The sequence below is a fragment of the Porites lutea genome, chromosome 10, assembly GCF_958299795.1.
Source record: "Porites lutea chromosome 10, jaPorLute2.1, whole genome shotgun sequence".
Lineage (NCBI taxonomy): Eukaryota > Metazoa > Cnidaria > Anthozoa > Scleractinia > Poritidae > Porites > Porites lutea.
The window spans coordinates 3,784,761-3,809,282 of NC_133210.1; the positions used below are offsets into that span (position 1 = coordinate 3,784,761).

Genomic DNA, 24,522 nt, shown 5'->3' on the forward strand with positions numbered 1-24,522 from the left:
CCCTAAGTTATTGTTCTCAAAGACAATAGAGACAAATAATGAAGGTCAACAAAAAGAATGGGAGAGAACTCAGCAACTGTGTTGAAATTATGCAAAAGATTTGAAGACCATATTCTGTTAAATTCTGAAAATAAAGCCCCTCCAAATATAAGCCCCCCGAACCTGTAATGCGAAAAACCCCTCCCTTAAATCACCCCTCCGAATATAAGCCCCCACAGGAACTTGCACTTGGAAATTGCCCTCAAATACAAAGTAAAACAAAGCAAAAACAGTAAATTCCTTCCAACTATAAGCTAGCCCAATCGATCTTGAAACACAAATTTCCCTCCACACATAAGCCCCTCTAAAAATAAGCCCCTCAAAAGGGCCTTTGAAAAATATAAGCCCCGGGGCTTTGGAATTTTACAGTATGACATCATTCATCATGATGGTAAATGAATTTAATGTGCTTATGACACCTTTACTCCTTGGAAATTTAATTCAACGAGAACATTCCTCGCAGACAGAATGCTTAAAAAATATCTAACAAATGACAAATAATTTTGCAAGAGCTTTAACGATTTTTCATGTGATTTCAAATTCAGAAAAAGCAATATCAAGCCTTTTTTTATTCTTGTAGATTGCTTGACAATATCTATGGACGAAACACCAGTATAAATATAGTCAATCTTCCATAATGACTCAGAGATACTCAAGGAAGAACAGAAGTAAACATAAACGCGCGTCGGTTAGTTATTTGCAGACATCCTTATATTTACGAAAATACCTTGTCATTCTTTAAGTCGGTTACAAAAGAAAGTGGAAAATTAGTTTGGTGTTCCTTTATTTAAAAAAAATTATATATCATTATGGTGTCAAGTGAAGATTAATTATAAGTATTCTATGCGATATTTGAACACTGTACAAAAAATTACTGGCTAATTTGCAAAGATACATAGTACAGAGGTCTCCATCGTTACGCTCCATACATTGTTGTCACGAGTTTAGAAATATGACCTGCATGGGATTAAAAAACGCATATTTCTAAAATATCTTTAAAACTTAAAAAAAAATCTTGTTCTCTTTAGGAAGAGAATCTAACAAAGTGTTTAAAAACTCCAGAATTAAACAAAGTCAAAACATTCTTTCTAATAAAAAAACACTATTTCATAGCAATTAAACTTACAGCGGAACTTACGACATCGCCTGAGGTGGTAAAATTCTCTTGTAAAAGTTAAAAAGGCTTTAACATACAGGCGTCACCTTCGACACATAGTGTCACAGACCTTAAACGTAAAGTGGACGTAATATATATCACTATCTCGACAAAGTTTTTCGTATTAAGATCAGGTGCGCGAACCATCCACAAAATTATGGCCTTGCATTGAGGTTAGAGCAAAACACAACATCCTCCACTTCCAGATTCCTTCTGTCTTGTTTTCATTTGTCTCACGATCTCTGAAAACATTTCATCGACATTGCTACTGGTTTTAGCTGAGGTCTCGAAGTGCGGACATCCCCATTCTTCGGCTAGAAGTTTCGCTTCATTAGCAGACACCTCGCGTTCGTCGAACATGTCACTTTTATTTCCAACAAGAATCATTGGGACCGTGTCCATGTTTTTCACGCGGAGAATTTGATCCTTTATTGCCTTTAGGTCATTGAATGTTTGTCGGTTTAAAAGAGAGTATATAAGAAGAAATCCTTGACCATTTTTGATGTATAAATCTCTCATGGAAGCGAACTGTTCCGTGCCGGCGGTGTCTAAAATTTCCAAAATGGAGGGACTGTTATCGACGTCGATCTCCTTGCGATAAAAGTCTTCGATCGTTGGATCATATTTTTCCACAAATTGTCCGGTGACAAATTTAACTGTCAAAGCGCTTTTTCCAACTCCTCCTGAGCCTAAGACCACGACTTTATACTCTTTCAAATTCATCGTGTTGTCTGGGTAAGAAAACGCCGATGAGGGCTTCTGTTTGGCGTCGGTTAATATGTAACCACACGAAATATATTCCGATCCCCCGATATATGCGAAACAGAGACTCGTTCAAAGGGCCTTGGCAGAGTGTATGATTCTATAACATTCACGGAATATTTGTTGAATTTTATCACTTTCCGGTCAATGACGAATTTCCCTGCCTTTCCTCACACATCTTCGGCCATGGAGTCCTTCTTGGGCGTAGACTCGTAAGCGATGGTTTCTGGGAAATGAGGCGATGGTTTATATTTCACCCCCGCGGGAGTAGGTTTCGCCCGGATAACAAAAGGAGGGAAAACCTGGGCCAATAACACTTCCTTTTCTTGAACGAAACACCTTGACGTTCATGCTTTGTATTGTAAACACACCACTCCCAAAGTCAAAACTGTAAGCGCTTTGAGGCCAAGGCGAAGCGATGACGTTTTTCCTTGCTTCCTCGCGTGACTTAGGCATAGCGCGTGCGTGTCGACGCGGAAAACCGGGCTATATCCTGAAGAATATTTTAAAACACAAAAAGCTGACTTTTCAGCTAATGAAATCTGTTTGATGTTTTTGGGATGCACTAATAATTTATTCTTATCCCTTATGCATCGACTCCACTTTGATCCCGACCAAGCTCAATTGTTTGCTAAAAGTTCAAGGAAAGCCAACAGAAATTCTCGTTAGTATTAATTGCAGTTCCGCAGAGCACATAACAAAAATACCACTTATCAAACCCTAGAAAGTACAGAAGGGGAAGACAAAAGTTAATAAATCGCAAGATCGAAGGATTCTTGGCATTCACCATCTTCGGCACAAAAACCCTCAGGTACCGCAGGATAGAGAGACCCTCAGAGACTATAATGTGTATAATGGTTTGGTAGTAAGTAATATGAAGTGCGGACAGTTAGCTAGGTTATATATAGTATTTTCCATAAATTTTTCTGTTAAAAAAGAGCTTTTCGCCCACCTTGGCTTGCTTAATTTGCGCGCCCGACCAAAACCGCCATGCTACGCCGAAATGGCTGTGCGCATGAGTGAGGTACTGGCCACCGTACGTAACGTACGTATTTGTACGTACGTATGCAAAATTTTCATTATGCAAAATACTACCATGTGAACGGTACTTACAACTGTGGATTTCACCCACACTGACTAAAACGTAGGCACACCAGCACGCAAGACTCCATCTCTGGGAGCCACAAAAGGGTTGAATCGTAATTCTTGTTTATGTTGTCTGTGAGCAGGCACTCTGTTTGGGAAAAGAAAGAAAAAATCGGGAGGATCGTCGGAGCAGAGAGGGAAGTTCCCAGTTACCCCCTCGACCGAAGGCCTGTTCATCCCATTGACCCCAACGATTTCCACCCTTATCCTTCCCTTAATATAATCATTCTCCCGAAACTGCAGTCACACCCAAACTCGGCAGGCTCACTTGCGCGGCGAGCCCCGGGGAAATTTTTTAATTTTTTAATTCGCCACCAAAACTTTCCCCGAACTGGCACAAGTTAGCTTGCGTCACAGAAAGTCTAAATCCCTGTAGCCTGCATAGGCACTTTATAAGCCAAGCGAGACAAACGCAGCATTTTGCGCGAAGCGCGAGACGAGGGGCTTGTCGCGCTTCGCTCAAAATACCGCGTTTGTTTCGCTTGGATCATCAATGCTGTTATTCATATTAATGAGATTAATATTCACAAAATCCTTGATATATCGAGTTCTCTATTTGGGTCTCGAGTGACAAGTCCGGCTGCAATGCGGGCTATACTGGCGAGTCAGCCTGCTCGCACCCCATTGACTTCCCAAGGAGGAGTACAACAAAATAATATTTTTATATACCTGACAGTAAATTCAGCCTTGCTTCTTCTGTTTAGTACAGACTTTTTGGCCCTTTCCGACTCCGAATAAATCCTACTGTGTTACAATTCAAGTGGACCTTTTTGGCGGAACTTTCTTTTAGGGTTGTTTACTTTAGGATTGTACAAAACCTATCTAATTAATTCCCTACGATTTTCAGAAGTTGGCATTTCCCGGTTTCACTTCCCAAGTTAGGCTATTTTTGTAGAAAAAACGAAACCTAAAATTTTCGGATTGAAAAATGCGATCTGATCTAATGTAGTTTTAGAAATCTAAAAATACTCTGGATAACTCAAGAAGTGTTCACGGCTAAAATGTATATAGGAGGAAACTGTCGTTGGGTGCCTCTTGCGATCAGGCTCCGCGGTGGGGGAAAAGGCGAAAGAATTGGACATGATCGGAGCTTAATAGCCGAGAGGTAGCCAGGGTGGATTCGGCTGGCATCGCTCGCCGATTTTTGGTTCCGCCCCGTTTTTGCCTTTTCCCTGCAGAACGGAGCTAGTAAAAAGGCAGTTATGGGACGCAATTGACGTTTTCCAACGCCTTCCCTCTTCGTGAAGGTGGGTCGGTCGGTCGGGAAAAAAAAAAAAAAAAAGAATGAACACATGAATGCATCTTAAATCTCACGTTTAGTCTGCAATATAATCAGTTGGTAACGGATGTATATAACAGGACTATCCATGTCTAGAAGGATACAAAAACGAAGTATCGATGATAATTTAAGACAATTGGTGTTAATAAGACAAGATCGTGTGCTTGTAAATTAAAGTACATGCTTCTTTACAAGTGATTCTGGAATTTTTTTAATTTTTTTACTTTTCCAAAAAAATGGGTCGGTCGGCGGATTAGCCTGTGTACAGACGTCCCCACTCCCTCAGGAAAAATCGGGATTTTTCCTGAGGGAGGGGGGACGTATGTACATAGGCTATTGGGATGGCCTTACCACAAAATAAAAGTGACGCACGGAGTGGATTTGACGATTGCCTTATGCCCTGGCCTTATGATCAGTGGCAAACACATGTCACGATTGTACTGAACACATGGTTTTTAAGAAGAAACATTTCAAATACCTGTAAACATGGCGTTTTAAAAAAAATTAAACAAAAGGAGTGCAACAAACATCACCCACTTTGATACCCATCCAGCTCCAGCTGTTGTTATGGATTCTCTTTATAACGGATTCTGTGATTGGTTCTTTTCTCTTCTAATCGACACTTGATTGGATGATTTTCACTGCTCCCATGACAATCCTTTGTTTAACCACGCGTCTCCCTTTTCAAGTTTTTCATAGTCAACTTCTTTCAACCATTACGGATGATTAAGAAGGCAGCATGTCTTTACGTCTAATATGCTGGTTATTTTGGTGCCTCGCGGTCCATTTCGTCTTCATTTCAGAATCTGAGGCCGCTCTTGGAGTTTCTGCAGACCCTTGTTCTCCCGATCCTTGCTGGAACGGGGGTGTTTGCGCCGCGAACGGGTCTGCTTTCATCTGCAACTGTCAACATGGATTTAGTGGCCAGAAATGCCAACTGCGAAGTACAGATTGCCCAGTAAACTCGTGTGTAAATGGAATCTGTAGACTGGATAAAGCTGGAGCACCACAATGCTTCTGTACGCCTGGATTTACTGGGAAATTATGCGACATCAATCAAGATGAGTGTGCTTCCAGTCCGTGCAAAAATGGCGCTTTGTGTGTTGACGAAGTGAATGGTTATAAATGCGTTTGTAAAGACGATACCTATGGCCATCACTGTGAAATTCATCAAAGTGAAATACAGCAGTGCATAGCGCGATGTGATCAAGAACCTTGCTGGCGAAATTACTCGTTCTCCGTGCCAGTTCTTTGGGGATATGAAGAGAGCATTTGCAGTACGAAACATTCGTGTTTCGGTGGCGAGAATGACACGGAAGCCAACGTTTATGACACGTTTGTAGAGGTACAGTTAATGCCTTTGCAGATTCAAGTTGGAGACACACTTAATTTTACGGCTGACGAAGAAATCGTCGCTTATGCTGGTGGATTTGTGCCCCATCATGTGGTTGCTGCGGACGGCGCAAAAGCGTTCTTAGGCTGTAACGAGAGTAATGGAATTCCTCTCGTAAATAAACCAACCAACAGCGTTGTAGTCGACCTAGACGTTCTCAAGCTGGGTATCAACTATTTTATCGCTAATATTGACTCGACATTTCGCTGTGACTTTGGTTTACGTTTAAATGTGAGCGTTAAAGAGAACAATTGCAAAGCTCCCTCTTCCAGCGAAATTTGTTCCAGCAGAGGGCAATGTACTACAAACTTTACAACCCCACAGTATCGCTGTAAATGCTGCGGCGGCTTTAGAGGGGAATTTTGCGAAAAAGTAGACTATTGCTTCTCAAAACCGTGCAAAAATAACGCTACTTGTCAAAATATGGAAGGTTCAGCTGATGGTACTACTCATGTATGCATTTGTCTACCAGGCTATGAGGGAAGGGATTGCTCCAGGGTAACTGATATGTGCGTGTCTGTCCCATGTATGAATGGAGGGAGATGTGTACCCATGGTGAATAACTTTACGTGCCACTGTCCAAGAGGTTTCACGGGAAGAAACTGTGAAGTAAATATCAATGAATGTGCGTCTTTGCCCTGCATGAATGGCGGTACTTGTCTTGATGGCATTGGAGAGTTTTCTTGTTCTTGTCCCATGGGGTTTACAGGTATCAAAGCCACTTTTTATAATGGTAATTGAACTGAGTGGAGTGCAATTTGGTCTGAAATCATACGCGTGATTTCAAAATCGAACGAGCGCGCAGTGCGAGTTTGATTTGAAATCACAAGTATGATTTCAGACCAAAATTGCACGACACAAAGTTCAATTACCACTTTATTACATCCATTTTGAAATCGCAGGATTTAGTCAGTACTAACATTTTATTGATCGAGTAGCCGGTTTGTTAAAAAGCCAAAACAAAAAGGCTTTTACATCTCATTTTGTATTCGAAACAGAAATGATGCGATATAGAACAAAAATGGTGCGATTTAAAACAGAAATGATGCGATTTAGAACATGAATGACGCGATTTGGAATAGATGCGATTTAGAGCAAAATATGGTGCGATTTAGGAATAAATCACACTGCTGAGAGCCAATCAGATTGCACGGATAACCAGTGATTTCAAAGTGGATGTAATAAAATAAGTAACCATGTGGTTAATATTTTTCATTATTAATTGAAACTTCTATGAGTTTAAATTTTTTTGGCATCATTGCTTTATGATTTATTATTATTATGAAATCAAATTCATAAATGTTACTTGTCCTAAAAAACATTACTGAGAAAATATTAGAGCGATATTCTTATTAAAGATGTGCATGTGGTTTTCTTTAGTGAAAAATACCTGCAACATCACACCATTGGAAAACTGACAAGTAGACTTTTAAAGCCACAAAATATTTTCAAGGAACATATTGTGTCTCACAAAATTTTTCCAAATTATCTCAGGGAATAGGGTCACGTTACTGGAACTCTGAAAGGCAATAAAAAACAGATCAAGTTAGTTAAGGGTTCCAGTTATCAGGGTCAATTTAAAATTCAATTTGCCATATTAAGAATTGATAGTTACTGATTTTTCAGCACTTCAGTGTCTGGTGCAGTGCAAATTTAACTTATTTCATCAGAAATGGTAACATGAGCATGATAAAACTTAATCTGTTCATTTCACCAATTAAAATCAAATTGCTTTAGTGTTGAACAGTGTTAGGTTTAGTGTTTTAACGCTTATACAACAAGAAGAGCTAATGGCATGGCATCCAAGTGGAGTTGAAAGTAGAACCACAATTCAAGTTATCGGGGTAAATTTCAGTGACTTTTTGATCAAGGGAAAAGATATTTGGTTCGAGTAAGCTGGGAATTCAAGTTATCCAAGTTTGCGTTAATTGAGTAATAATGACTGAAAAGTGGGGTGAAATCTAAGGGAAATTGGACTTAGTTCAAGTTAGCGGGGATTTCGAGGTTATCGGGGTTGTACTGTATTCATAAATTATCGTCAGGGCCGGGTCTAGACTTGCCCAATAACCCCTGGCACCTTAGTTACTTTGCTCTTAGGTGATCAATAGGAAATGATATCTTTTTCATAGAAATCCTGTGTTTGACAACCTGGATTTCACAGGTTCTGAGCATTGGACTCCCTTTGATTTTTCTTATAGCACAGCCTTAACTGTTTTTTTTTCCCGTCAGGTTCTCATTGTGAGGTCGACATAGACGAGTGTTCCAGCTCACCTTGTGTTTATGGCACATGCATTGATCAAGTAAATAGTTTTAAGTGCCAATGTTCACCAGGATATTATGGTATTAAATGTGATTACAATCTTGATGAATGCCTGTCAAGTAAAGGCAGTAACCCTTGCCACAATGGAGGCCGATGTATTGACGGAGTCAATAGTTACCAGTGTGATTGTGGACCAGGTTTTAAGGGTACCCACTGTGAGATAGATGTTGACCTCTGCAAGGAACCCAACATGTGCATCAATTCAGTGTCATGCACTGATAAGGGTCAAAGTGTTGAGTGTGTATGTCAAGCTGGATTTACAGGTTACAACTGCGCCGTCAACATCAATGACTGTCTTTCACAGCCATGCATGAACGGTGGTACTTGTAGGGATAAGGTGAATGATTTTGAATGTATTTGCCAGGAAGGATTTGGAGGACAAACTTGTGAAGGTCAGTAAAATTCACCTCATTTATTTATTTTATTTTTTATTTTTTTATTTCATTTTTAATGAAACAAAGGCAAGAATAAGAACATAAATTTTACCAACAACGTATTACATTATATATAAGGCCAACTCTCACTTAACAGAAATCTTAATAAGATGCACCCCTCCCATAGAGATGACACTTGCTGGTGACTGCCATTCACTAGTCAGTCATTTTTTTGTTACTCTCTACAAAGCAGAAATCTCTCTTTGACAAACAATTAGCACTAGTCTCCTCTCGGTCCATTGTGAAGAGAGTAGATTTTGAAGCTGTTAAAGTGCAGGGCTGTCATTTATGGTAAATTATGTCATTAATGGGGTAACATTTGAGTTCAAGTAATAATAACAATAAAATAAAATAGGAAACTTCAGGTCTTAATGTCATCTAAGAATTAATTCCTAGATCACTAAAAATTTGGCTTGCATGAAATTTTTTCCTCCATCGTGCAAGCCTAATGTCTGCCCTTTTCCATCTGATTTTTGGCACCTGATGTTTGTTTGATCGTATTAAATTTTTAGAGTTAAATAAATTAACTAGTGTTATTGAGGGGCATTCCTTATGAGAAAACAAAAGTTTTCACCTTCCAAACTTTAGTCAGTGAGTTCTTTATGGAACACTATTATTGTAAAGAAACACATCTTGTTTTTATGTCAAATGCAGATATGGCAGGTGCCATTCCTTCTGAAACATTTCACCAACAGTTAAGCCTCAAGTTGATGACTGAAGACTGCAAACTCCTGCTGGCACAGGTAATACATGTTTTATGTAGGGAGAAAAATTCACGAATCTCTTCAAGAAAATCGCTGTTTTATTCCCTCTCTAATCTGCCATTAACTAAAAAGTGCCAACAAGAAGTTTTGAAATTTTCGAGGTATTATAGTAGTGCAAGGTATTGGCAAAATTCCGGGAAAAATGTAACAAGGCCCTAAGAAATCAATCGGCAGAGTACCACTTGAAAAAACAGAAGCGCTGTGCAAAGGATTCTCCTGTGTCGTGTCTCAACCGAGACTATACTGTAAAAAAATCCTCTTTGCCTGAGCCACCACTGACACAGCATCGTAACATATTCAAAAATCATGTTTCTACCAAAGACGTGATAAATACCCAAAATCAGTGTCAGATCTGGATATATCTAAAGAATGCATGCTGTGTACAACTAAACATTGTACTCTGAGATCACATAAACCTCAACAGCACTGTACGAAGATGTTTAAAGCAAAAACCTCTAAGATAACAGCAGCTATGGAAAACGATCATAATTGCTTTTATGGGATTTTGAGCAGACATATCTTATAAAACTGACAATTTTATTCAACAGGAATACGCACATACTGAATAAATTGTCTGTTGCATAAGTTTTTACATATTTTACAAACAATTTTCTTCCCTGGTAGAGAGAGGCAAAATTTACCAAAAGAAATAAGGGGAAAATTCTCCTTGTCCCCTTGGTAGTTACAATTAAACGAACCAATCAGCTTAATTTGCGTCTTTGTAAAAATATCAACCAATCAGTGCTCGAGGGTCAGATCCTGATTCTGTCGTCTGTATGAAAGTGAGATTCGAGGCCAAAGTAACCAGAGGGTTTTCTCTCTCCTCGATGCTTAATTTGCGTCTTTGTAAAAATATCAACCAATCAGTGCTCGAGGGTCAGATCCTGACCCTGTCGTCTGTATGAAAGTGAGATTCGAGGCCAAGGTAACCAGAGGGTTTTCTCTCTCTCCTCGATGCTTAATTTGCGTCTTTGTAAAAATATCAACCAATCAATGCTTGAGGGTCAGATCCTGACCCTGTCGTCTGTATGAAACTGAGATTCAAGGCCAAGGTAACCAGAGGGTTTTCTCTCTCTCCTCGATGCTTTGCAGCTCACTCTCTCCTTCCTGAAGAAAAACTCCACGAAAAACCTCTGGGATTAGGGTACCTTTTTTTTAATTCTTACAACGTAAATATTGTGCATATGTCATTAATTTTCTTGAGTATAAATTCACACTTTTGCACAAACATTCATACGTGTAGTTCTTTTCCTTTATAGAGAGTAAGTGACCCCTAGAAGTAAAAATTAAGCCATAGTATTAAAAAGGATCACCTACATGAATTGTACATTTATGTCACAGTTCAGGTGTAAACTGATGCATCTCAAGTCAGTAATAAACCAGTCAGGGTTCCCTACTTGGATTTAGCCCACTGATTGAGGACTGCTTTTTTTTTTCAATTCAAAATTGGAATCATCTCAATGCTGAATCCCAGCCTTTATTTTAAGTTGACTGAATTTCTCTGTGTTGTTTTACCAGGGAGCTGTTGCAGTTTCACGTATAAGCCAAGGAGTGACCTCTAGCATTGCCAAGGCTTGCAACTGTAGCTATAGTGTTGCAAACATTGTTGATGGATCAGTGTTACTTCAGTGTAGAGACAGTATCAGTGCAGAAGTAAGCATGGAAATCAAACCTGTTAAGGGTCATTCAGTGAATCAGCTCATCTGCCAGTTTCATAACCTGCTTATTCAACACAAGAATGTCATTGACTTAGGTAAGTTCCTTCCAAGGTGTGCCTTTTTAATCAGTAGTTGGAAGCAAGATAGAAAGAATTGAACCCGTCGACAGTAGATGGGTGTGGCAATGGTGCCCTTTCAAACTGAGGGAGCCACTAGCAATTGCCAGAAGGTAACCGTGACAACCCTGTTAGCGGCAGGTCCCCAGGGGCTCTCAGTTGGGGTCTCTTTTTCTGGTGATTTCTCTGTACTAATGACATCAAAGCTAGCTAGTTATGAAAAATATTATTAGCTGTGAGAGTTGAGCCAATCAGAAACCAAGAAATATTTTGAATAAATAATTATAAAAAATATTATTATTCCTTAAATGATCTAAAAGATACCTAGGGGTGTTTAATAGATAGGTGCCATTTACTCTCATAACTGTAACTCCACAAAATAACTCATAACTCCACAAAATTAATATCTTTTCAGTGAATATATCACCACAGTGTATAAAATAATAGTAGACTATCCAGTCCATCCATTGATATGTCTATGTTGTTAAGTGGTCCAAATTGTTTTTTAAAAGCTCAGTGTTGATGTCTGAATCCTTACTTAGAACTTGGCATTGAACAAAATACAATGCACCAACTTTTGTTGAGCAAACACAAAACTTAATAAATTGAATGAGTTTGCCCTGTCACTATTTCCTAGTATTTTGGATAAACTGTTATGTGGGGCATCTATTGGACAGGAGACGTTTATTAGAGAGGGGCTTTTATGGCAAAATCTAAGAGTGTATTGGTGGGGTGGGGGGTTGTTTATTAGACAAGACTGAGGCTTTTTTGAGAGAGGATGTCTATCAGATCAATTATGGTATTTTAATTCAGTAGCTTCACATGTCATTTTTCTTGTTTTTCCTCACCAGGTTACAACACATTTGCCGTTAGAGTGCTTAGTGACCTCTCTTCCTGTGGTCACTTAAAGCAACAAGAGAGTGTGGTAAAAAGCGATGTAAAAGAATCCGATGGAGTGAGCAGTTCCAGAAACTTGGCTGTGACGGTTTCTTTAGTGTGTGCATCCGTAGGCCTCATAGCAGCAGCTGTTGTTGTGTGTTTGAAGTGTCGCAGAGCACGTCCTCCAGTTAAAAGACACTCATCCAAGTAAGTGGTACTTTTTGGATACTACAGCATGGTCATCAGAGCCAACAAATAAGAACCCCATTACCCCTCCGTAATTTCTGAACCCTTTAAGCCTTAAGAGGTTATCACTATTGATTTTCTTCCTTGTTATATCTGTGCTGTGTAAAACAGAGTGGTCACGGTTATTAAGGATAAAATCACAGCAACGAATCAACTTGATACTTACAGCTGTTTCAGATAACACATGACTTGTATTGTCAAAAAAGTTTCAGGATTTTGGCTTTTTCCTCTATGTCAATCAAACTGTTACCATAGCATCCGATCCTTGGGTGTCAAATAAAGGCGGCAGTAATGAGCAGAAGCTGCAAAATTAAATGTTTGCGGGAATTTGTTTTCACTCTCTCATATCTGTGTTTCTTATGGATTTGGAAGCTAGGAACTACTTCACCTTGGGAATCTAAACTTGCCATGTTTCAGTAAGAAGGGAAAAAAACTTAGAAGCTAAAACGTGAAAACTTAACATCACACAAAAGAACATCATAGCACAAATCCTCCCGACACACTACACAAAATGGATCGACATCCACAAATCGCAAACCATGTCTGTTTCCTAAGAGATCCGTGAGAAAGCACCGCGCCTTCAGATTTTGATTGATTTCGCAGAAAAACCTTAAGTCCAAAGACGTTTTTGATATCACAGGTTGCGTGTTTTCCGAAACAGCTGTAAACAATATTTTCCTACTACCTCTGAGTAGAGGAAATGTAACTAGACTCATGAAAATAAATATATTTATGTTAGGGTTTATAGGGATATGCCCATTTTCTGTGCTGTTTTTTTTTTTTTTTTTTTATGAGCTTACCATTCAATTTCTTTGATGTGGATTACTTAGTGCTTGTTTTTGCCCTTTCTGGAAATGATGTTTGTTTCTCCTGAAAATGTGTCAGGCACACCAGACCATTCTTTTTTGTTCAGTTCCTTTAGCAAAACACGTTATATCAACTTTTTTCTTAGTATTTTGATTTCTGCCGTTCCTGTGTATAATCTTTGTGTATGCTGCAAATGCACCAGGCACAATAATTAAGACCATCATTTTTTGTTGAGGCTGTTGACGAGGCTCGAAGAGCGAAATATATTTCGTAGCCTGCGAGCAAGCTCTCCTATTTGGGCGAGTGAAGCGAGCCTCGCGAGAACGCGCGAGCGAGCGGTGAAGCCGCGAGGGGCACCTCGCTCGCGCTTTCTCGCGAGGCTTACTTCACTTGCCCAAATAGGAGAGCTTGCTCGCAGGCTATATATTTCGAGGATTTTAAAACTTCTAGAACATTTTTATTTTTACATTTTACACTTCGTATACGTTCTTCGAATGTGGTAAAGACGTGATGTCTTATTTTGCAAGTAGTTCAAGTCATTTTTCTTTCAATCCCTTCAACAAAAATCGTAATAGCCTTCTCTATTCAATAGAGCCACAATCATTAAAAACAAGTTGAATTACACACTTTTTACTTAGGTATCCTACTGACAAGAGGTCATCGCATTAGGAATAATCTATGACTTCATTTAAAGTTTGCTAGTTACATTTAAACAACTAACACTGGAAACATTTTTACTTAACAGGGGAGAAAACCAGATGATAGAAGATTTGAGTGCTGACTTGCTGTCCGCTGTTGCTCCAACACCGAAGTCAATGTATCGCACAAGCGGTGGTTATCACAATGTGGCTTTTTCAGGAAGATTTAACCCTGAAAATCCTGTCAAGTCTCGAAAAGTGTAATGTTTACTTTTTAATTGTACATAGTTTTATCCTAGGGAAAACAAACCTATGGTGAGAAAAGTGCTTTATTTTCCAGAGAAAGGTTTTAGTACAGACAACATTCTACAGGTCACTGGTTTATTGATATATTTTAGATGCTGTTAAAAGGAGACACTTTTGATCCTGTTTACTTTTGCATAGGTTCATGATGAAACTAACGGCTTTGATCTGTGCAATGCAACCTAGGCTTTTAAGAATTCGTCAATTTGCAAGTGCCTTTTGAGTACTGTGTTATTTTAACAATTGGTGTGTGTCTAAAATAGAAATGTAATAGATTCTGTTAGGTTGACATGGTGTAGAAAGGAAGTAAGATTGAGAGATGAAAGTTGTCCGGTTCTTCATTCAAGTGAGTACAGGCTCATTGAATTCTAGCAACTCACAGTAATCTAGGAAGAGAAAGTGCATACTAGTCAATTTTTTAATATCAATTTTCTGTTCATAGAATCAGCTGAAAAGTCACATGTTATCAGAGTTGCGTGTTTACTAGGTTATAAATAATGTAACTTTATAGTAATTATTATAAGCCTGTCATAAATGCGTAGAAGGTTTTCTTAGTTAAGTTTAGCTGGGAACATTGCTCAGTAAACTTTATGTTTGGCCATGGGGGCGGTCTTAGGCTATTTCCACGGATATTTTTTAAACCGCATATGCTTTTTACATGAATCGGCCTTCCCTCCACACGAAACCAGTGAATCCGAATCAAAAGTAAGTCAGGATTCGAGTGGACATGGCCCTAATTACATGCAACTTGACTCATGTCATGGTTGTAGATAAAATAAGGTGGTTAATCATCATTGAATGAATCAATTTATATTTTAGGCTGTTACAGTCTTTGCTTTGTTCGCTTAATTTCAAAGGACTGCAATGTCAAGATTAAACTGCTAAATATTGTTTTTCATAATGTAAAGTGCAACAATGTTTTCAGTTCAAGGCAGTCAAACTGAAATTGCAAACAATTTGACGCATTCTGATGTTTTGAGTTAGGTCGTGTGGCTGGGAACAAAAACTTACATGGTCCCTAACGGCCTGGCTATGTCCCTTAATTATATTTGTGTCCGGTTTTGGATAAAGTATGAAAAGTTATGTTGTAGATATTTGATTGAACATATGATCTACGAATTTTCATTGGCTATTAAGTCTCGCGCCACTTTCTCCACCAATAAGAACGTATTTTCTTGCATTGGAAACATTCGGTAGGTGTGATTGGTTCATGGTATTGTCTACGCCTTTTGTGGTTGGTTGATATAGGTTGGTTGTTATCAAAACAAAAGTACGGACTATGACCAATCACAGCAGAGACACAAAAAAGATAAACCAATCAGAATGCGAAGCACTGAAGTACAAGTTGCAGACGTTTAACTCGGGAAAAGAATCGTATCGGGGATTTGGGCGGTTTGCGACGCAGGCTTGGGATATAACACCGAAGTGACAGGGTGTTCTTTACCCCCAAAGTTTCATTTTTTTGTGAATCGCACGGTAACTGAGGCCAGGAAGGTGGTCGTCTACCGGGAAAGTAAAAAAACTCCCTTTTTCGCTTCTCTCTTTCCCCCTAAAACGGCTGATACTTGGGCTACCACCTTCCATAAGCGACCACTTTGTCGTGCACCAAGTGTGGTCGCTTACAAGAGAGTTGACTGTATGTAAAGTGGCAGGGACTTTTCAGCTTTTTTGCCATTGTGAATATTACTTGTAAATAACTTTTGCTCGCTGTGTATTATTTATACTTATAGTAGGTTAACAACTGTTTTGAATAAACCTATTTTTTTGGATGGAGTGTAGAAAATTCATTTCATGACCGGTTAACTAAATCCAATTCAGAAATTTGATTGGCTGTCTGACCTGTCCCAAACTTACGCTAACTAAGTTTTAAAGCAAAGTATTCAGTCCACCTTTAAGCGTAGAAAAAAACAATTTGTCAATGAAATGCTAAAACCAGTGAGGACGTCGGGAAATTACTATGGTTTTTTAGCATTTCATTCGTTTATCAAAACACAATTTGAATGAGCCAGTTTTTCCTACAACAAATTTCGTGCTGTTCTTTGCGGCGTGCCTTCAATACCGAGGTGTCTGCAGTTCGCTTCCCTAAGGTCAGGCTCTATTTTCGTTTCGGTTACTGGGTAAATTCCCGGCGGGCAAGGCTACGTAAGAGAGAGTGCATCTGAGTGTCGTTAAGGGATGAAGTGCGTAATGTGAAAGCGAGTCGTCAGCCTCCCACGCAGACGTTCTTAGCGGTTCGTAACTATGCCTTGCATGTTTTGTTCATGCCGCGGCTTTCACGTCTGTCTGTAGGTCCTCACTGGCATGTTGTATACACTCAGTCGTTTTCAGGTAACATCTCCAATTACCCGTGTTCCTTCCTCGTCATGTATTCCCCAACAAGAAAGTGGCTACGCAATGACTGTTCCAGGTGTGGAGAGGACAGACAGACGGCGTTGTTTCCACTAACTACTAGTTTAATACATTGAACAGAAATGAAGGCAATTTTTCCAGCAATTGTCGCCAAAGGAATATTTCTAGATGAAGCGTTTATTTGTTTGAGATCATTCTCTCAAGGCTTTTACTTTCTCTTTTTTCCAGCGCAAAAAAGTCTGTTCACAAGCTAAGGAACGCTCATTTTCGGGGTTTGCCTTGGCCGGAAGCGGAGGTTTGTGTGAAAAGAGGAAAGTAGAGGCGAAAAAGGGGGAAACGGGATACATGAGAAACAGAAAAATTAAACAATAGGGTGGAGAGGAGGGGGGAAAACAAGAGACATTAGAGACAGATGAGGAGAACAGAAGAAAACAGTTCGTCTGTTTTGTTTTCCCTTGCTTCCATTCCAACCTACTCCCCGACTTAGCAAAATCCTAGATCAGATTGTAAAACAAGGTTTCACGTCTGCATTCTCGATTCCTTTCTTCACTGTCCGTCTCCTGCGGGCACGTTCACTAGCAGCATCGTCCCAATTGCTTGGATCAATTTCGCATGTTTTGAGGTCACGTTTGTTAGCTTCCATGAAGCGCAGGGCGGGGCGCCCGGCTTTCCTGACTCCTGTTTTCAATTGTCCGAACAAAACTTTCTTGGGGATGCGTCCATCGTATCATCCATGCGATGAACATTCCGAGCCATCTCAGGCGGCGTTGGCTGCAAAGGGAAGGCATGCTGGGGATATCTCACTGTTGCTGATATGGTCTTGCCACTTGACGCCGAGGATGCGCCTGAGGTATCGCAAATGGAAAGAGTTCAAGCGGCGTTCTGTCTCATTTAGGTGGTCCAAGTTCACTGCCGCAGAGCAAGGTGCTGAGAACGCATGCCTGGTAGATATAGATATACATTTTGGTGTTCTCAGTCAGGTATTTGTTTTTCCAGGCTCTCTTTTTTCAATTTGGACGTGGTGCCGGTGCTTTGCTGATTCTTCGGGAGATTTCTGAGTCAAAGCTCGAGTTCATATGGAGATGATTAAATCGAAAGTGTGGTCGCCGATTTTGATTTCAGGGGCTTGGCTGACATCCTGGGTACTCATGCTCACATTGGTTTTCTTGAGGCTGATTCAGTGAGGCCAAAGTTTTCACACTTGATGCCGAATTTGTTGATGGGCCTCTGCATTGCTGTCTCGGAATGTGTTGCCAAGGCAGGATCATCAGCAAAGAGCATGTCAAGCACAAGTACAGTTTTGACTTTGGTCTTGGTGCGGAGGCGAGCCACGCTGAAGAGTTGCCGGTACACACCGTCAGTGGAAGAGTCAAAGGCATGGGACAAGAGGAGGAGAAAAAGATTCCAAAGAGTGTCGGGGCTAAGACACAGCCCTGTTTCACTCCGCTCTTCATACACGGTGCCCCTCATGCTTTCGTGGTAGGAGACAAACAGTGGTTGAGGAGCTTGGAGGAACATCCTATCTTCTCTAGGAGCTGGAACTGACCTTTTCTAATCACAAGGTCAAACGCCTTGGTCTCGTCAATAAAGACTAGATAGAGCGGCTTACCATGTTCACGTGACTTCTCCTGTAGCTGGCGCACAGTGAAAATCACATCCGTGGTGGATCTCCCCGCCCGGAAACCGTACGAGGACTTAGGGTATACTGCGGTCAGCAATTGCTTGCAGAGCAGCACGCGGGCGACAACTTTGCCGGTAATACTCATGACAGAAATGCCTCGATATACACGATAGTTGTTACAGTCTGTTCAGACTGAGCGGTCGCCTTTGTTCTTATAGAGCTTGATGATGGTGGCGTCACGCATGTCTTGTATGACGGCGCCTTCATTCCAAGCTGTGGAATTAATTTTATCAGGGGCATCGCGGCCGGGAAACTGAACTCCTTTCAATTCGATTTCGTTTCCGTAAGTGACGAACGCGGATCCGTTAACAATGATTACCTCTAGTTTTTTAAAATAATCGCCTGTTGTCTACTAAATTGAGCTTTAGTGGCCCTGTTCCCCGGGGGGGGGGGGGGGGGCACTTGGGTATTTTTTGGGTGAATGTGCCGCCCCGGGACTCCAAATTGGCATGCCGTTCTAAAAAAAATTTCCCCTAAAATTGATACCCCGTTCTAGAAATGGGCCAATTTTTTATACTCCGTTCTAGAGTGCAAAGAGTACAACAGTTTGTTTGTTAACGCATTGAACCGTATTTTTAAAAGCAATCTGTCCTTGAATAATTTCAAATGGCTGCTTACAAAACTGGATCTTTCGTGCGTTCGAAATATTATACCCCGTTCTAGAAAACGCCTCTGAAATGGATACCCCGTTCTAAATCAGGAGCTTCAAAATCACGACCCCGTTGGGCGGCACATACCCGTATAGGTAATATATGGGAGTACACCCCCCCCCCCCCCCCGGCCCTGTTCCACCCATCGACCTGTGCCCGTCTGTAATAGTATGCAGGACAGTAGAGTTAGGTTTACATGACATACAAACCGACAGTCGAAGGTAAGTCCCATGATGCTCAGCTGTCGGAAGTAAACAAAGGGATTTGTTTCGTTTTCAATCGTTTGTGTTGATTTCGTGCCTTTGAAGATGTTAAAACCTCGATAAACATTCCGGCCTGTTTTTAAAACTTTTTCCTAGATTCTGAGAGAGTTTTCAGGTAAAGTTTTAATCTGCTTGTTGTGTTCTGTAGCCTTATTACCGAGTCTGCTGCTGCATTGTAGAGATCGGCATAATGTTTTATTTTGACAAAGTTAAAACGAATATTGCACGTACAATGGAAATGAATATACATAGATTGTTATAATATATACTATAAAAGTATGAAAATTTGGGAGAAACATTGTGTATTCTGTTCTCTTGACAGATTTCTCGTTTACTGGTGAAATAAAGCACTGAGGAAGATTTACATTTGTATGAGGTCACTACAACCTTCACATTTTACTGATGGAAGTCTGCCGGTTTTTGTATTTCCACAATCGCTGACTTTTTATGCTGATGAACAGGCCAGTCACAAGCAAGTTCTTACGGTTTACAACCCTTACGAGTTCGCTTTACGATTTAAAGGTACGGAGTTTAACAGATTATTAGACTCAAGGTCGTTAACTAATTGTACATGTCATATTACAAAATAATTTTAGCTTACATCTAAAATGCTTATTGTAATATTGAATTGCATGAAATGCATACTCAACCTTGATTGGCATACGTGGACTGCTGATTTTAGGGCGTTCAATTTACATACCGGTATCTTACTAGGCGTTTTTATTTCAGTCTTGTGCACAGCTCCAAGCAGATATATTGTGGTAGATTCGGATGGTGTAATCAAACCCAGATGCTGCATTGACATGTAGGTATCATATTTAAGAATTATTCCACGAGTGCGCGTTGGATATGAGTTGGCTATAATCATCTCACATCCAACAAGCACGAGTAGCATAATTGTTTTATTAAAAACACCCCAAAATATCGAGAATTCTTCCTGACTTTATTTGTAAAAACAACCAATTTTCAGCTTGTTTTTAATTTTGAGCAGACGTGTACAGTCACCACATTTGGAGAGCGTGGTATGATTGCTCATATACCATGATGGCTAACCCAATCAGAGCTCTAGAATTGCATTATCCAATGATTCAGTTTTTTAGTAAAAGTAAGGTGAAGGTGCACACGAGCGAAGGCCCACACGGCCGGAGCTTATTTTCGGTTTCCATGGCATGAAGCAAGCCCAGGAGTATTGCTACTTGCCCCTGGATGGGATGCTTGTCCATAGCAGGGTTACCACCCAGGAGTATGTTGCCGGTACCCATTTATACACCTGGGTGAAGAGAGACAAAGTGGAGTAAAGTTCCTTGTCTAAGGAAACAACGCGACAAGCAAGAGATGAACATTAGACCTCCAGATCCAGAGTTTAAGGTGTTAACAGCTTGGCCACTTACGCCTCCACAATAATTAAAAGTAGTTATAGCCCAAATGTTTTCTGGATATTTAACTTGTCACTTATATTTTTACAACAATTTACAACTCCCTGATTGGTTGAAAGGTGGGATCTATGAGAGTATAGACTATAGAAATGATGTACTGGTAATGACTGCAGTTTACATACATGTACTAAGTAGATTATTAAGGACCACAAGTTTATCAGTTGTCAAGTGTTACGCTCTCCAAATTGAGTCTCTACTCCATTCCACTCTCCACTATTTATCTGCGTGCAGCAGTTTTCCAAGAAACTTCACTGGAAATGGAGGTTAAAACTATCAATGTTATTATATAAAAAAATAGACAATCACTGTTCCAGACCACAGAAATGACAATGGTGTGTTTAAAACGTTACTGTGAAACTTGAGTTTAGAACATTATGATTTCATTGTTATGGCCTATAAGGGCATGAAACCTACACTAGGGAAAATAGTTTTGTCTATTTGTCAAATAGTCAAGTTGTACCTTTTAATCTCTTTATCTTTAGAGTGATACGCCACATTGACATTCAACCTGGCGTTACACAACAAGACAAGTTTAGACTTCACATCTTTGAGCATGGCCTTCAAGATGTTATTGGGAAAAAAGAAATCATTGCTGTGCTTCAGCCCAGCAGAACTGAACCAAAACAGGTAAATGCCAGTCAGCTATTGTGCCACAACCGGAGTGTCAAAAAATACTTGACACAGTGGTAACTTGTTTACTACTTACAAAAAGTTTCCCAAAAATCAGGTTGGAAAGCTAATGGAACAGGACTTCAAACTGTGTGAGCTGCTTGCCCCAAGGATAAGCTGGAATTCACATTTTTTTTCTTTTTTCGGAACCCTGTACTTGTGAGAATTCTTTCTTTAGTTTGTTACATTATTTTTTTATATTATTTTGTAGAGTTTCATTGGAGAACAGTCAGTTAAATTAAGCGATCTTAGGATTTGTTAAATGTGAATGAATTTTCCTGAGCTTGTGAAAACTGATTATTTTTCACTCATAAAGCTTGGCTCCCACTACAACAGTACTGACCAAGACACTCTTCCAATATAAAAAGTTGCCAGCAGCTTTTTTTCCCACACATCATAACAGTATTACTATTCCAGGCAGAACCAGTGGTTATGCCGCAGGTAGGTAAGTGAATATAAGAACCAGGCTCAAATGGTTTCTCAATAATTTTTTTTCACATTTTTTAACATATAGAAGAGCAAAGAACGACCATCTACAAGGAGGGGCACACAAAGAATAGGAAGTAGTAGTGTCACTGTTGAACAATTTGCCGACTCAGGTAAGGTTTTTATCCATAGGTATGAGACTCGTGCATAAAGGATTAGAAATCTGATTACTAGAAATTATTTAGACTAGTCAGATTCTCATGGCTGTTTCCTCAGTCTCCATTGTTTTGTTTTGGATTGTTGTCATGAATTGTTTTGGGAAGTAGGGTCACAAGTCTTTGTTCTCTAGGCGGTATCTTTACAAGATAAGTAGCCCCACCTAATGTCCAAAGCAGGGGGATCCTATGCCTGGCGCCATTTTCGAGAGCCAACACTGCTCTAGTTATAACATCATCAAATCGTTCTTCATCCACTCCCATGACTTCACATAAACCTGATTTTTTTGGCATAGTTGCCAAAGGTCAGGGAAAATAAAATTTCTTCAAGGTCAGGGAAAAGTTGTATTTTAAGAGTACATGTTTATTCTTTTCCCAGTTATACCTTTACTGTTTTCTAATATTTAAAATTCTTTTATGCATTTTACGCACATGAATCGTGTTGTATTGGTTGAATATTGTTCATGAAATTGAATGACAAGCCGATGCTGGCTTTTCAAGAACATCAATTTGTTTTACACTGCACATGAGTTGCTGAAAGCATAAATAAATGGGTGGAGGGGATTGCTGTGAGGGGAAGGTTTAGTCCATCAGCAGGTCAAATGTACTGTGTGAGATAGTTAATTCAGTTGGTCAGGGAAATTTTACATATTTTGTCAGAAAAAAGTCAGGGAAAAGTCAGAATTTCAGAAACCTCTGGCTGTGGCAACCACGATTGGAGGGGTGGAGGAGGGGGGGCAGATTGGGTTTTCCATCCTGCCCTCAGGGGTCCTGTAGGCTAGCAGAGGGTAGGAGTCACCTTATGTCTCCTGTTGGTAGAGGATACCTGTACCCCTCTACTTGTAGATTCTCACTTGTGGCAAAAAATTGAGCTATTATACCACTACCTTAAATGCCTTTAGTTATTTTTTAGAAATAATTAACAAGATAAGCAAGAACCAATGTGTGAAAACATGTGAAAAGGAAGTCCAAGTTAACGATCATGAATAGTTTGTGCAAAATATTCAATTTGAGGAGTTCCATAGGGTATCATCTCCTTCCCTTTGAACTCTTTGGGATGCCTTGGTATAATGATCGATCATTCCTCTACCACAACCTGCAATTTTGGACAAAAATCATACTCCTCTGTGTAAAAATGATGGTAGGTATACCCTAGTTCACATCATTCTCTAAAAATAGCTGTTGTCTTTATTCAATAAACAGGATTTGGAGGTCAGAATGCTCCTAGTTTGTGGGTAATTATGATGGCTGTTGTCTGTATTATTGCTCTCATGTTGCCACTGGAAGGAGACAAGCAACGTTCAGATCTAATACCACAGTATTTACATTTGTCTGTCAACCAGAAATTGTTGGCTGCCTTTATTTTAGGTAATCATATAGTTATTTTATTCATATTATCCAAGGTCAAACCCTTTTTTAAAAGTGGTTATGGTATTGTTAATGTCAGAGAAATAATATTTCAGTAATAATAATAATAATCGGGGAATCCAGAATCCTGGAAATTTTGGCTTGTGGAATCCAAAATCCTTGGCTCTAGAATCCATAATTCAGCTCAAGGAATCCAGAATCCCACTAACGATTGGAATCTGGCGTTTAAGAAACCATCCCATAGCTTCCAGATTTCAAAGTTTTTCGGGAGGATCATTCCCCTAGACCCCCTTTAGATGTGCCTTGCTGACCGCAGGTCTTGCCCTAGCCTGCAAACAAGCTCTCCATTTAGGTGCACGAAGTGAGCTACACTAGCGAGCCCTTGCGTGCCACTCGCGCGTGTACTTTTCACCATATCTCCCAAATAGAGAGCTTGCTGGTAGGTAAGGCTTGCCCCGGCCATACAGTGGCCTTGCTATGGCCCTTTCATTTAATTTTTTGAAGCACAAAATGTTTTAGCCACTAATAAAGCATAAAATTTCCCCGGTCCCAGAGATTTTCTTTTCTTCTGTTACTCAGTTTCTCCTTAAGCAAGAAAGCTGACCCCTGAAACCAGGGTACCCGCGTAGCAATGTACACCATACTACAATAAATTATAATGGGCCATTCGTGAGTTGCCCAAAGCCTCTGTTTCAAAGCGAGGCTAAGTGTGAAGCCATTGATATGAAAGTGATTCTTTATTCTCGTGCAAATAAAACACATTTTCACCTGAAAGGTTTTGCACTTAGCCTCGTTTTAAAAGGAAAATCGGAAATGGCTTAAATTAAGTCTTCACTACGTAGATCGAAGCCATTGTATTTGAAGTATAAAATCTTTTTCAGGTCTTATAACGATGGCTATTCTGAAGACATGACGATGGTTGACGAGTCTTTCCAAAAGGCAAGATAATTGATAAGCTAGGCAACAACAACAAAAAAAACCACTTAAAGCTGAAATGTTAGTGGATGCATTGCTTTAGACCACTTAGAAATTAAGTCCTGATTTTCCATGTCTAAAAAGATATAAAATTATTATTAATGGCTAACGCTGTGCTAAATTTCGTTAGGTTTTTTTTAAGTAGCATTATTCTTCATGATTTTACTCAGAATAATGGAAATGCAATGCATAACTATCAAAATGCGTGAGAAAGGAATTTGTGTTAATAAAAATAATATAAAAACGAAGGCTTTTATTTGGGTTTTTCACTGTGGGCTTGTTCTTTATACGCTTGCTTGTTCACCGCTGCTGGCCAGGAAGATTGTATGTAATATTTTGAAATGTATTTTACTCTATTTAATATTCTTTTGAATAAAAAGTAATGAATTAAAGTCAAAGAGTCCAGTTGTCTTTTATTAAAAATCGAAATGTGCCCTCAGTAGAAAGTCAAGAATAGTTTGTACACCACTACGTATATTACTGTGTGAAAATACAACAACCCCTTTATTGGCTGGGTAAAAGGTGAAGTATTCTCTATTTTCCTTTGAAC

The 24,522-nt window shown here is 39.7% G+C and overlaps 3 protein-coding genes across 3 annotated transcripts; 2 read left to right on the plus strand and 1 right to left on the minus strand.

Annotated features, from left to right (window-relative positions):
- Positions 1-830: 830 nt before the first annotated feature.
- On the minus strand, positions 831-2,218 carry LOC140950146 (ras-related protein Rap-2b-like). Its single transcript, XM_073399331.1, has one exon. It carries the CDS (start codon positions 1,916-1,918, stop codon positions 1,370-1,372), a length of 549 nt encoding a protein of 182 aa, XP_073255432.1. The 5' UTR covers positions 1,919-2,218; the 3' UTR covers positions 831-1,369.
- A 2,851-nt stretch (positions 2,219-5,069) lies between these two features.
- Positions 5,070-15,709, plus strand: LOC140949984 (uncharacterized). The gene is made up of 6 exons (XM_073399137.1): positions 5,070-6,484; positions 8,005-8,487; positions 9,184-9,272; positions 10,812-11,046; positions 11,919-12,153; positions 13,745-15,709. Exons 1-6 carry the CDS (start codon positions 5,122-5,124, stop codon positions 13,899-13,901), a joined length of 2,562 nt encoding a protein of 853 aa, XP_073255238.1. The 5' UTR covers positions 5,070-5,121; the 3' UTR covers positions 13,902-15,709.
- A 3,133-nt stretch (positions 15,710-18,842) lies between these two features.
- Positions 18,843-24,370, plus strand: LOC140950140 (motile sperm domain-containing protein 1-like). The gene is made up of 7 exons (XM_073399325.1): positions 18,843-18,998; positions 19,206-19,405; positions 19,613-19,688; positions 20,802-20,946; positions 21,503-21,587; positions 22,833-22,997; positions 23,879-24,370. Exons 2-7 carry the CDS (start codon positions 19,255-19,257, stop codon positions 23,908-23,910), a joined length of 654 nt encoding a protein of 217 aa, XP_073255426.1. The 5' UTR covers positions 18,843-18,998; positions 19,206-19,254; the 3' UTR covers positions 23,911-24,370.
- Positions 24,371-24,522: the final 152 nt, after the last annotated feature.

Coding starts and splice junctions, on each gene's coding strand:
- LOC140950140 (XM_073399325.1), top strand. CDS start 19,255: ATGAGGTCACTACAACCTTCACATTTTACTGATGGAAGTCTGCCGGTT. Junction 19,406..19,612: donor GTTCGCTTTACGATTTAAAG/GTACGGAGTTTA, acceptor TTTTTATTTCAG/TCTTGTGCACAGCTCCAAGC. Junction 22,998..23,878: donor GTTGGCTGCCTTTATTTTAG/GTAATCATATAG, acceptor AATCTTTTTCAG/GTCTTATAACGATGGCTATT.
- LOC140949984 (XM_073399137.1), top strand. CDS start 5,122: ATGTCTTTACGTCTAATATGCTGGTTATTTTGGTGCCTCGCGGTCCAT. Junction 6,485..8,004: donor TTGTCCCATGGGGTTTACAG/GTATCAAAGCCA, acceptor TTTTCCCGTCAG/GTTCTCATTGTGAGGTCGAC. Junction 8,488..9,183: donor TGGAGGACAAACTTGTGAAG/GTCAGTAAAATT, acceptor TGTCAAATGCAG/ATATGGCAGGTGCCATTCCT.
- LOC140950146 (XM_073399331.1), bottom strand. CDS start 1,918: ATGAATTTGAAAGAGTATAAAGTCGTGGTCTTAGGCTCAGGAGGAGTT.